Source organism: Eurypyga helias, unplaced genomic scaffold, assembly GCF_000690775.1.
Source record: "Eurypyga helias isolate BGI_N326 unplaced genomic scaffold, ASM69077v1 scaffold20588, whole genome shotgun sequence".
NCBI classification, from domain to species: Eukaryota; Metazoa; Chordata; class Aves; order Eurypygiformes; family Eurypygidae; genus Eurypyga; species Eurypyga helias.
Genome location: NW_010266507.1, coordinates 1 through 12995, shown reverse-complemented (window position 1 = coordinate 12995; position 12995 = coordinate 1). Strand labels below are relative to the sequence as shown.

The window sequence follows — 12995 nt, the reverse complement described above, 5'->3', positions numbered from 1 at the left end:
GACCCCGACGGGGTTTGCCGCTGCGCTCTGGGTCGCAAGGTGCCCCAGCGGCCATTGACGCAGGGAGCCTCGTCCGTGCTCCTGACGGGAGACTGAGAGCGATATTCCCGCGTTTCGGGGACCAGGGCGGGCGGCGTGGCGCTGATGGGAGAAGGACGAGAGTTCAGGCTGGGACTCAGCGGGGCTCTCCCGCTGGGAGCTTGGCTGAAGACCACAACACACTGTCCCACCTGGAAGAGGAGGAGAGAAGAGGTGAGGAACGGCAGGATGACCCTCGGCACCACGTGGGGAAAAATCAGGGAGGTGTGGAGCATTCTGGGAAGGCGGCAGCCATCAGTGGATGGGTATGAGGGAGCAGAGACCCCACCATGTCCGTACCCTGCAGGCGGGATGGCACCACAGCTCCGGGGCTCCGTGGTCTTCGTTCTCCACCTTGAGCGGCTGCCACGTCCAGGGGTTCGCGTGCATGTGCAGCAGCCAGGCGTCTTTGAACAGCTGGGGAGAAAAGCGTGATGGATTTAGGAGCCCGGTTCGGGATTGAGGAGCCCCAGTTTGCTGCCAAGATCATTTCCCATCAGAGGTAGGAGCAGCGCTTGGCTGCTGCAGACAGAGGAAGGGTGACCCAGATGAGGATCTGACCGTCCCGGCGTGACTACACCCTACTGTGGCCATGGATAAATCCCTTCATCTCCAGTATGAAATCAGGGCTAATTCTTCCGAGACTCAATTAACCTCGGCGAGCAGCTCAGATAGCGCCCAGGGTGCTTTTCTCTTAATTAAAGCAGCTCTAGCAACAGCTAGACAGCTTCTCTGGAAAATCTACCGCGTGGGTGCTCAGATTTGCAGGATAAGATGCCAGCCAGGTAACGTGCCGAGCCCTCGCCCTCCCCAGCGTGGCACCCCGGGCTCACGGTTACAACGAGACGCGCGCAGCGCGTGCCCACGCTCCCCCGGGATACTTACTGCATTGGGACCTCCGCAGCCCCCGAGGATCAAAATGGTTTCGCTGTCTATTACGATCTGGAGGGGACAAAGAGCAGCGTTTCAGACCGGGAAGGATGCGAAGCCGTGCCCGGAGATTTTGGGAAGGCCTCTGAGTGCAGGCAGAGCCAGGTTACGGCTTCTCGGCTGCACAGACACTGCCGAATTTTGTCTGCCCTGGGATGGGGAGCGGAGCCGGGATGGAGAGCCGGTTTTGCTGGGTTTGAGGCAAAGCGGGATGCAGGGTTCACCCCGCTGCCTCGTCCCAAACAGCTCGCAAACCAGTTCTTCTTACAGAGGAGAGCAATTACCCTTCCTGAAGCTGTGCCAAAGCAAGAGACGCAACACCCCTCCTCAGCTAAAGGAGAAGGACTGTCTGGGAGGGCACGTGCCTGCAGCGGTGTTTGTCAGGGGCTGGTGGTGGGCAAGCTAGTCCCTAACCCTGAATGTCTTCAAGGCCAGGCTGGATGAGGCTTGGAGCAACCTCGTCTAGTGCAAGGTGTCCCTGCCCATGGCAGGGGGATTGGAACTAGATGATCTTTAAGGTCCCTTCCGACCCAAACCATTCTGGGATTGTATGATTCTTAATCTCCTTTTCCAGTGGATGGAGAGAAAGGCACCTTCAAGCACGACCCATCTGATCTCTCCCGGGTGCCCCGCTCAGCTGAGATGAACCACACGCTGGGAACCACTGACCACCCTCCCGGAGACTGTAAAGGGAACGCAGGGGTGCCAGCTGTGGCAGAGACACCTGCATCAAGCCCGGTGACTCCCACGAGCTCCCTGCCCCGGGCAGGCAAGAAAACAGGCGCTGCCAGACCCATGCTTTGAGCGGGTACAATCCAGAGCGGAGAGCGGAGCGATAAAAAGGGCCCCGAGCCAAACCAACCTGTGATAACACTTGATTGATCTTAAACGCCGGGGGTGAAAACAGCAATTTGTTTGCTAGAAACGCTCATTAGAGCTCTGAGTCATGTGTGAGACACGGCCTGGTACCTGCCCGCGCGTTAGGGAGATGAAAAGCGAGCCCTCACAGAACGGATGGATAGGGAAAACATGGGCCCGTCGGGCTAAGGCTGCAAAGATAAGCTGGAAATCGGGCGCTGGCTTTCAGGCGACCTGCTGAGAGGTACCTGGAAGCTGGGAATTAAGCCATGTCTGGTTTATCTCGGGCAGCGTGTCGGTGCCGGGGAGCTGCGGTGGTGGAGGGGAGCTCACCTGAGACTGCCCACCGCGTGGGTGAGGGCTGGGCCCAGAGATGTTGGGCTTGGACCAAGCCCACTGCTCGAGGTCCAGCACCCAGACGTCGTTGCTCCTGCAAGGACGAGACAACAACCGTTGATACAACCGGGCCCTGTGGGCATCGGGAACGCAGGTTCAGGGCAGAGTTTTGTGGCAGGACTGGGGTTCCCACGGGCTGGAGCCTCGAGGGGGTTTGCTGCAAGATGCGAAAGGTGTGCTAAGGCCGGGCAAAGGCTCCTAAATCTCACGGATATTTCCTTCTATAAGCTACCCTCAGGAGCACCACAACAGCTCCTCACTTGCAGGAGCGTTTGTCAGACACCCTCACCCCAAACTCACATTTGCCGAGATCCTAGCGAACCCCCGAAGACGATCATTTTGTCTTCAATGACACAGGAGGAGTGCCCAGCCATGGGAGGGGGGCCGTGGGTGGTGACGATGCAGTTCCACCTGCGGCAAGAGGAAGGCGTTCAGCATCATCATGGATGCCCCATCCCTGGAAGTGTCCAAGGCCAGGCTGGATGAGACTTGGAGCAACCTGGTCTAGTGGAAGGTGTCCCTGCCCATGGCATGGGGGTTGGAACTGGATGATCTTTAAGGTCCCTTCCAACCCAAACCATCCTGTGATTCTATGATTCTATCAGCTTGGAAAGGAAAGCGCCGGATGAACAGCAAAAAGAAAAATCCCAGCGGCCGGCAAAGTCCTCAAGAACACGTTACAGAGGAAAACCTCAGGGAAAACCTCCAAAGATCCAAATATTAACGAAACTCATTAGAAATACCAATGTGCTCAACATTTTTAAAGCATGACAAAATCACAAGGCCAAGTTAGAAATATTGCCCCTTTCAATTAAGTTCGCCCTGAATTAGTTCCGAGGCGGTTTAATTAGAGCGTTGTAATGACACTGCCCAAAAAGCGCAGCGGGTAATTGAGACTTGTGATGATGAAAAGTTCTCAATGAAAGAGGAGCAGGAGCCATCGCCGCTTTGATACAGCGTTCGCTGCTTTCTCACACACATCAGCGAGAAAGCCTGGTCTGAAACCAGCCGAACGGAGTTTTACAGGGCAAAGGCAAATTCCTGCCAGCCCTGCGGTCACTGTTGAGGGCTTTGTTGATTGTCCAGGGAAGAGCTGACTAAAATGGGATACCTGCCCTATCACGGCTCCCTTGGAGGGCCACAGGAACTCTGAGTTTTGGACCGTGACCAAGCAAGACCTCCAGGAGTTAAGCCTTTATCTCCTCCTTTCCTCAAAGGCCTGTTTCACAGCCAAATCGATTACATGTTTAAAACATTCCCAGCCAGATTTCCCACCTGGCTGGACGGGAACACTTGGGGAGTCTGGAGTATTTCAGGGACAAGCTGAGAGGTGCAGGGAAGCAGCCACTGCCCAAGAGGTGCCAGGCAGCAGCGTGCCCACGTCCCCAGCACGCTCTTACCGTTTTTTGTTTCAGTAAGAGCATCAGTCACCCCAGGATTCCACACACCGAGTTTCTCTAAGAGCCAGTTCCAGGCTCGGAGAGACACCCTCCGGCATTTCTGCAGCTGCATTACAGAGGCATTTTTACAGGATCAAAGCCTGGCCTTCGAATCCAGATGTGCTCTTACCAGTTTTTGGAGGGGGAGTACGTATGGATTTCATCAAAGAACCTCTCTGGCTGGTGCAGAGGGTACGGGCTCGGCCGCGTCCACCCCCCGAACAGCACCAGCAAGTCCTTGTAGACCACCAGCGTGGCCCCGGCCTTGGGTGAGGGGTATGAACCTGGGCAGGGAGAGAGAAGGAGAAGGTTAGGAAACCACGCTCCAGCACAGGCACCGAAATCCGCATCAGTCGAACCGAAGCGCGACAACATGGAGTCTCCACCTTTAAAATAACATCAAAAAAAAAAAAAAGGCAGAAAAGGAGGCAAAACTAGAGTGGGGAGCCTGGGAAGAAAGCTACTGCCAATTTGTGTCATCGTAATTAGTAGGAGCCTGAAAGCACATCTCGTGTGTGGCAAAACATCTGTCACTCACTGGCAGGAAATTGCTAGCTTTCGAATGTATCCCTTGAAATTATTGCTTTAGCACCGAATAAAAGCAATAATTACCTCCAAAAACCCAGTAACTTCTTCCCAAGGAAGGAGGGAGAATGAATGCCAATTCCAACGCATCCGGTGTCGCCTGCGGCAGATCGCCGGGGTACTCGCGCAGCAGCGCGCGCCGGACCCTGTTTTTTGTCAAGCAGCGTGATTAAACCCTGAACGCTCTGCTGTGTGAATTAAGTCACTCCTTGAGTCTGCAAAACGCAGCGCTCCCCTAAAATTATTAGGAGACCTTTGGCTTGTTTGAGGTTCCAAGGGCTCCACTCAGGTCAGAGACCCCCCGAGCAGGACCGGTGTGTGCACAAGCGAGACGAGGCGACCTCTGAGGCTCAGCGCTCGGGAAGCGCCGTGCCTGCCGAAGGGTTTCCTGCAGCGGAGCACAGCGCTGAGCTTGCCTCAACCTACCACTGCTCCGTTACAACCCGGGTGCTGGCAGTCCGTGCCCTGGCCACCGCATTGCTCCTCAGCTGGCCCAGAGCAAGAGCGACTTCAGCGCAGAGAGTAGCTATCCAAGGATTGGATCCCTTGGAATTTATGTCAGGAAATCAACCACGGTCCGCCGTAAAACTACACAGCAGCCAGAGGTGCTGTGTCACTCCCTTGCTGATGTGTTAGGTGCCGAATCGCTTCCCAGGAAAAGCTAAAGCCTCTCCAGCCAGGGCTGACGCGTTGGAGCACCCTCCTCCCACGGCCGTCACCAGCACCAGGCAGATTCCTCCACCTCTGCAGTCACACTTTCAAAATAATCGTAAATACGTCACCCGAAAAGAACGGATGCGCGTGCCGGGCTGCGGGCATCGGGGGCAGCTCAAGGGCAAGGCTGCGCACGTGGCCGCAGGAGCACCGTCACCCCCTCCAAAAAGGCCGATACACCAACCCGACCTCTCTCCTCCGACCTCCTAAGAGGGCTCTGAGGAACAATTCTAGCAGGTAACGACAAGCAGAACGGCGACTATTTTGAAAAGAAACCAGAGCAGCTATTTTAAGATGCTGCAGCTGAGAAAAGCGATTTGATTGCTATGGGTTCCAGGTGATGGGTGGTAAAGAGCCCAGCCTAAAAGCAACCCCCTCCCCGGCCAGATGCAGAGGAGATGGTCGCAGGGTCCAGGGGCCAAATGCATTTCGCTGCTGCTCTCAGCTACGTGGCTACAGGGGAAAGAGGAATAAAGACGTGCAGGAAACAGCTCTTGTGCTGGGACACATACACAGTGTGGCCAGAGCTACACCCAAGGTCTCCTTAAGGATGAGAGTGCCAGAAGAGGCTGTTATTTTGTTCCCAAATTCCAGTTTTCCTGGCTCATTCCGCAGCCGTGTGCAATTCGTTAATCCACACCAGCAGGTTTCCAGCCTCGGTATTTCCCCGGCAGAGCATAAAAGTTGCTCTCTGGGGGTTGGTATCACAAACCAGACCGGGAGAAGCACTTCTGCCTGACTCGCAGAGAACCGTCCAGCTGGGCCTCTCGGCGAGGAGAGAAAGGTGCTGCCTTTAAACCGGGCTGTTTTTAAACAAAAAGGGTTAGCTAGAGACGTCGCAGGCTGGAGGAAGACATCGGGGCTGTGCTCAGAAAGGTCTGGGCTGGTGCAGAGGGAGAAAAGCCACCCTCCTACTGCTGTAACCTGGAGGTCAACCCCAGCCTCAGACACCGAGACGGTTCCCAAATGAGTCAAGAGCAGGTAAACAGCCCTGGGCAGAGGCTGGCCCTGGTTTTACAGGAAGCTGTGCCTGTTATTGGGTGTTGTAAGGGTGTAAACGAGCGGAGTTTCATTCTGCGGTGCAGGAAAACTCTGAATTTTACAAGTCAAAGAAGAGTTGGGCTCTCAAAGCCTCTTCCAGCCAGTCGGGATATCCACAGATGCTCGCACGCTTGTCGTGGCGGAGAGGGCTTCGGCAAGCCCGCAGAAACACGGACAGAGAGCGGCTGAAGAATTAACACCACGTCTCTCTGCAGCAGGGGAGAGGTGCTGGGTGCTGCTGCCGGTGTCTCCGGGAAGGCAGGAGCTTCTCCAGGGAGACAGAGCAACGCCTGCCCTGCCCGGCCGAAGGAGACCGTGACTTCAGGCCTCAAGTATGCGGAGGAGCGCCGGACGGCAGCGGGGACATCAAAGGGACACGGGCTCAATTATGTGGGGCCCTGTAATGACCTGCTCCAAGTCCGAGCTCTTCAGAGGATGTGCCGAGCGGCATTTCAAAGACTCCCAGGAACGCACTTGAGATGGGAGGGCTTCTTCCTCTCCGGGATTACGCTTGCAAATGGAACGGCTTCCGTTCCTGGCCGGGGACTGAAGTGCCTGCAGAAGAACTTCGTTAGCTAATTGCACTGGTTTCAATGGCTCCCTTGGTCAGAGTGCAGACAGGACTCTCCCTGGCTGGGTTTCCAAGCTCCACACCCCGATAGCACCATCCAGCCCGATATCAGATTATCTCTCCTTGGGGATCAAAAATCAAGCGCGCAGAGGGTGTAGCACAATTAACTACTCCTAAACATAGAAGGCAACATCTCTTTACAGCTGACACTGTTTGTTCAGTCGGGATGAGTAGCTAAAAGCTGGTCTGAGCTATTTTTTTCCAGCTGATGGATTTTCCTGGCTTGCAGAGCAGATACATACTTTTCAAAAAACCAAACAAATAAAGATCTCCGGCTTCCACGGATGTTTGGAAGAGAAATACCAGCCTCTGACTGCCTCTGACACGAGCTCTGGATGCTATCTATTTGGGATCTGGCCTCATAAGCATTTTTTAAAGCCCATTTATTCAGCCCTCTAATGCAACCAGAGCAGCACACGCAGAGCTCGGAGGCCACAAAAGAAAAGCCTGGCAGTAAGGGTACACGTAACGTGCAATTCCAGACCAGACTTTTATCCCAAGACCAGCCACAGCCCTGAGCGACTCCAAAACCCAAATACCAAGCAGAGCTTGAAATGAAAACGAAGGAGGGGTGGGGGAAAAAAATAAAATCATGCAGCGCATGATCTGATGGGATTGTCTGGATGAAAGGATCGGTTCAGATCGGTATCGTTCGGGGAAATAGTGTAAAAGAGCAGAGCCAAGAGGTTGCACTGTCTTGGGGGGAGGGTTAAGACATGGAATGAGTTCTGGGGTTGTGTCAAGGGGATAGATTTTGGGGAATTTATTAGATTTCTGGAGATAGACAAGATGAGAGCTACTAGTAACAACAGGGGGCTGATGGTTACTGCTGGAGCTGATGGATTTCTCCAGCCAGCAATGACGCTGTTCTCCCCACAACTCCGGTGAGCTGATCGCCACCAGCGCCAGCCGATTCGATTTACACGGAATGCCAGGATAAACAAAACCAGGCCCACAGCCGCGTTCCCAATTTCTAAGCCGAGCAATTAAAAGCGAGCCGGCCCAGGGGATTTCAACGCGCAAAGGAAGCCAAGCTCCCAGGTTCCAAAGCTGCCCGCAATCTGTGCACCAAAGGCGTAGGAAACCGCCCGGGGGCTAACAGCCACTACCCTGCACCAGCTAAAAGAGGGACAAGGCAATGGCCCATGGCTCAAGCCATGCTGGAAACACGGCAGCTGCCTGCCAAAGCCAGCCTCTCCCTGCCAGCAAATTACATTTGTTCAACAAATCGTGTCCCATCACAAGGATGCGCTTAATTTGGTGGGTACATTATCAGCATCATCCCAAAGAAAGGCCAGAGGGAGATGCCAAACCTGCACAGTCCAGTTACAAAAGCACCATTTGCTGGTGAGAGGTGCTGGTGCTTCCCAAGTGGTTTGTGCCTCTGCAAAGCCAGAGCGTTTCGGTATCTACAGAACAAGTTTTATGGGATTTCACCCCGAGGAGGTTGTGTTGCTTAGGGAGAACCATAAAGAAGTGGTAAAAAGCCTTGTAAGAAGGGAAAAAATTGACCCAGCTCTCAGATGTCATAGCCGAAGTGAGGTTAAAAGGATGGTTGTGACTTGCTACACTCTGCCTCCGACTCACAAAATCCCAATCTCAGACCTTTTCTTGTGGGAGGAGCCAGCTCTCCCATTGCCGCTTCAGCCCATGAACATCTCTGTGCAGCAGCACATGAAACAGAGAGCTCGTGCTCTCCTCGATGGCTTGACGGAGGGTGAAACCTGCCACGCTGCCTCCGGCTGACTGGCAGCACCAGCCTGATGCTCTGGATTTATTATCCTGGCTCTGAGGCTGGTGGAGACTGAGAGACGCCAAAGCACGGTCCCAATCGGGAAACCACATGCACCCCGGCACCATCATCTACCCCAGCCTAAACTCCATCACACGAAGGTTCAGCCCAAACTTGCACGACAGCGTGAAATCCCAAAATCTTTCCCCTTGGATGGGAAGGGAAACCAGAGAAGGAAAATAATAAAACCCTCTGCTTCCCAGGCCAGCCAGGTTTTTCCGCAGCTGTCTGCAGATTTGCCTGAAAGCTCTTCCCTCGCCAGCAGTTTGCGACATGTCACAAACGGAAGATGAAGCAAGCCGGGGAGCAGCGGTCCAGAGGCCGGAATATGGCCTGACCGGCAGAGAATGAGCATCCTGGCAACCCCAGCATCAGCTTCAGATTTAGGAAATGCCAAAGGAAAGCTCCAGCGAGGACAGCGGACATCTCTGTGGCGCACCAGCTCTTTCCAGAAGCCAAATTCCAACATTTAGGACTCGCTGGTCAGCTGCCACGGATCCAGCATCTGACGTTCACCTGGTTTTATCCCAAAGACATTCAAAACGGGGCACTGGGATCACAAACATTTTCAAGTCCAGCTCTGACCAGCTCTGCCTAAATCTTAAAACTTTCAAGAGCCAGGAAAGTATCATTTTCCCTTACCAAAGCCACATGTGATTTAGTGTTCCCTCAAATTTGGCTTCAAAAAGAAAAATTCCTTGCTCGGAAGTAAACAGGAATTCAGCTTTGCAAGAGTTTACAGAAAAACTGAACGAGATCCGATCTGTCTCCTTGACAGGGAAGCAAAACCTTTGCAGGCACACGTATCTGCTGCCTGCAAAATACCTCTCGGGTAGCGAGGGAAAAAACCCACCTGCGCTCCATTGCAGAGGGGTTTTTTCAAGTTAGGAGGGGTACGTAGCCAACGCACAGCAGCTCCCCTGATGTCTACACACAGGACAAGTTTCCACCATGCTCTGAGTTGAATTCCCACCCTAGAACGACCCAGGCTTATGGTACAAGCCCAGCCAAACCCTCAGCGTCAAGCCAAAGCTCTGCTTTCTTGCAATCTTTACAAGGTGGAGGCAGAAATCCCCGCCGGGGAGGATAAGTCACCTCCGAGCTTTTGCAATGTCACAGTCTTTTTTTTTTTTTTTACCTGGGAAATTCTGACATGCCACGACTCCGATAAAGCTGTTGGGAAGGAGAAGCAGTGCCCTCTGAACCCTGTGCAACAGGATTACTGAGTCACTCTGTGCTAACGCTGGGCAAAAATGTCCTCACGCAGCAAGTTGAGCAAACAGGAGATAAAAGTGCCAGAATGCCCCAAGGGCTTTGCCCCCTTTCTCCCTTCACAGCTGCAAACATGGATCGCTGCGGTTCACCCAACCTCGGTGCTGCAGGAGAGGTTTTCATGGGGTCTATCCCGAGCGCTGCTCGCCCACAGCATCGCCCCAAGGTGCCGAGTACTCCCTACGGTGAGCTCACCCCGTATTCCCCTTCGCAATCGTGCCGCTGGCTTTTGGGAAATACAAACCTGGCCTTGCGGTAAGGGGGTGCCGCTGTTGCAAAAGCTGCCGTTCCCTCTAAGTGGGTGGAATCACACCACCAGCCAGCGATCCACCTCTCCGCTTTACTACGTGGGGTTTTTTCCCCTTCTCCCTGAAGTGATACTGTACCCAGCAGTCTTTGAAGTGATGTAACAGCCTGACATCCTACAGACAGCTCGGCTGCTAATGAGAGCTCAGCACTGGGAGAGAAAGGGTTGAGCGGCTCCTGCCACTCGTCCTCCCTGCAGGAGGCAAACGGAGAGATGGAAACTGCTGTATCAGACTACACCACGCCGTAATAGCCGGCTAATTGTAGGGAAGGGACGGAGGTATGTGTGGGTTAGTGGAGGAGCGTGCCCCGGCTATGCTGAGCTCCACACTTTTCGCTCCAGTCACGCTCCCGTTCCGTTGGCTGGAGCACGAGGGAGGCGGCGGAGGCCTCGCAGACGTCGGAGGAGCCCAACACAAAATTACTGGTGTTTCAGGAAACGGCTGCTGTGTAATTTGGTGAGGTTATAGCTACCACAGGGCTAAAAAAACCTCAGCCATCCTCTAAAGAGTGTCCTGCGGGCACGGTCAGAAAAGTCTGCTCCAGTAAGTGCAAAAAGCTCAGCGTTGGGTAGAGCGGGGCTAGGCTGGTCTCAAAATCTGCTGCGAAGAAAAAGCAGATTTCCCTGCTGAAAACCTGCTATTTACTTGCTGAAAGACCCAGGTGCATGAAGGGATATTCAGTCCGTCTCATCGCATCTTCCCCCCTTATTTCCATTTCCAACCCGCTGGTTCCTGCACTGCACTTTCTTCACACAAGGAGCGCACTTTTTTCTCCCTCATTCCGGTAAATCCGGCACTTAATGCCAAACTCACTGAATATTTCATGTCAGGAATAAATATTCACCTTTTGGACCGCAGGTAGGCACGATCTAGCGCTTCGTCCTTCCGCGTGCCTACCAGATTTAGGGAGATTTTACAGCAGGTGCTTTTGTGAAAGACGTAAAACGAGGCTACGCAGCGCAAGGGTTTACAGAGTCTCTGAAAGCACGGCGTGCTGGCTGGGGAATATGCTGCAAAGCGAGTATCGCGTGCTCCGACTCAAGTATTACACACGTAATCTCGGTACACGGGGTCCTTAGGGCAAAGGCACAACAGCAGCACGAGCTTAAGGCAGGAAAACCTCGCGGCGCGTGCCCGCTGGCTGGGGTGCCTTGAAGGAGCTCGTGCCGATAGGTGTCAGCACAGCCTGCCCGAAGCCTCCGAGCAGGACCTTTCCCAACGCTCCTCAAAGCTCCTTCCCAGCTGCCAAGACTTATCTAGCCCTGGGATTGTGAGGTTTTATTTCACTGACCCCAAAAAAGGAGCTGTCCCCAAAGGTGGACAGAGCTGCCCAGGAGGGAAGGCTTGGCAACACACCCATTTTGTAACCCCAAACACGATATAAAGCAACCGGGGAGCTCGTCCTCAGCCAAACCTCCGGCACACCTCGCTATCTCCCGCGCCTCCCGCCAAGGGCAGCGGCCGGGATGACGGCACCAGCCTCGGGCAGGAGCCGGTTCAGGCTATCAGCTTCCTCTCTGGAGCAAGGCATTAATTACACCTGAGACACCACCAGTGTAAACACCAGCGTGTGCGGCTGGGGCACCCGCTGGCGTATTTGAGAGCCTTCTTTCCCGAAAAGGAAATAAAATAGAAGGTTTCGCAGATGCTTTGGCTGCTCTCACAGCCCCCCGACAGCTTGCAAATACCTTGGCTGCAGTCAGCCAAACTCAGACAAGCAGATATCTGCAAGAAATTATATTCTCCAAAAGGGCTGCGAAATTGAACGTCAGGAAAAAGTCAGACCCTTGAAAGTTAAAAAACATCCACATAGGAAAAAAAAAAAAGCCCTTGCAAAATCAACCTTAACTTCTGCTTAGGGAAGTATCTGCTTTGAAGATTACGGGGCTGTACTTTGAGACCATTAAAAAGCAAATAGTTCTCCAAGCGCCGGCTTTCCGAGGCAGAGGAAGGAGATTCCTACTCGTTTGAACCGCAGCTGCTCCACGTTGCACCCAAATCTCCGGTGTACGAGACACTCAAGTTTCCAAACCGACTGGGAGGTACTGGATGCTCAGCACCATTGAGACAGGACGACTTATTTGTCTGTATAAGGACTCCCAACTCCAGGAACCTGTTTTTTGCAGATCAGACTTATTTACCAACAGGGCCGCAAATAGTCTTCCCCAGTTTTGGTACAGTGTGCTCCTCAGCAAAGTTTTCAGGTGGCCCGGGGGTCACGTTTAAAACGAGCACGCGCTACCCGCGCCGCTGAAAAACGGTGTGCAGCGGTCAGCCGCCCCGTCCCTGCCCGGGGGCTACCTTTGCGCGTTGCCAACGGGGACCCGGCTACAAATTCTCCGCATCCGACCGGGAGGCAGATAAAGGTGACAGTGGGAAAAATTCCTCCGTTAATTTCTAGAAGGATCTGAGCGCAGGGAGCCTCTCTCTGAGAATCTAAATCTGACAAGGTTAAAGCAACAAGGTTTTTTCATGCCGTTCTGCTCGATTCATGCCGATAGTGTCTTAAGAAGGGCTGCTCCGTGCAAAGTGACAGAAGAAAGCTTCCAGAAAGATGAAAGCCATACGGATGGGTTTAAACCCTGAATAAATCCCTCCCATCATCCAGGAGCCAAGAGTATGACCAAACCCATTCCTTATCAAGTCTCTCGCTATAAGAGATGTGTAGTCTTGCTGCTCTTACTGCATCAAGGTCACCAGCTCCCACTTGAGCCAGCACTCCTGAAAAACTCCCAGCTTCTCTTCCAAGTGGCTGGCTGTCTCCTCCTGAAGGAGAAAGACAGAAGAAGAAGAAGAAGCGGCGGGGGGGGGGGGGGGGAGAAAAAAAAAAAGCCACAGAGCACAACAAGGAAGGGAAAGAATAACCAGCTACCCTCTGCAGGGCTGTCTTGACTGCAGTCTACACAGAGCCCCAAGGCCCTCTGTGTCAGAGTGTCGTGGTTTAACTCCGG

At 53.7% G+C, this 12995-nt stretch overlaps 1 protein-coding gene across 1 annotated transcript; it reads right to left on the bottom strand.

Annotated features, from left to right (window-relative positions):
- Positions 1–5: 5 nt before the first annotated feature.
- Positions 6–12810, bottom strand: LOC104513685 (F-box only protein 42-like; the record flags this gene model as incomplete). Its single annotated transcript, XM_010157129.1, has 8 exons — positions 6–230; positions 379–495; positions 964–1020; positions 2200–2296; positions 2563–2673; positions 3832–3985; positions 4314–4432; positions 12728–12810. Coding segments are annotated over 8 exons (963 nt in total), but the record flags the coding sequence as incomplete, so codon positions are not given.
- Between the last annotated feature and the right edge of the window lie 185 nt (positions 12811–12995).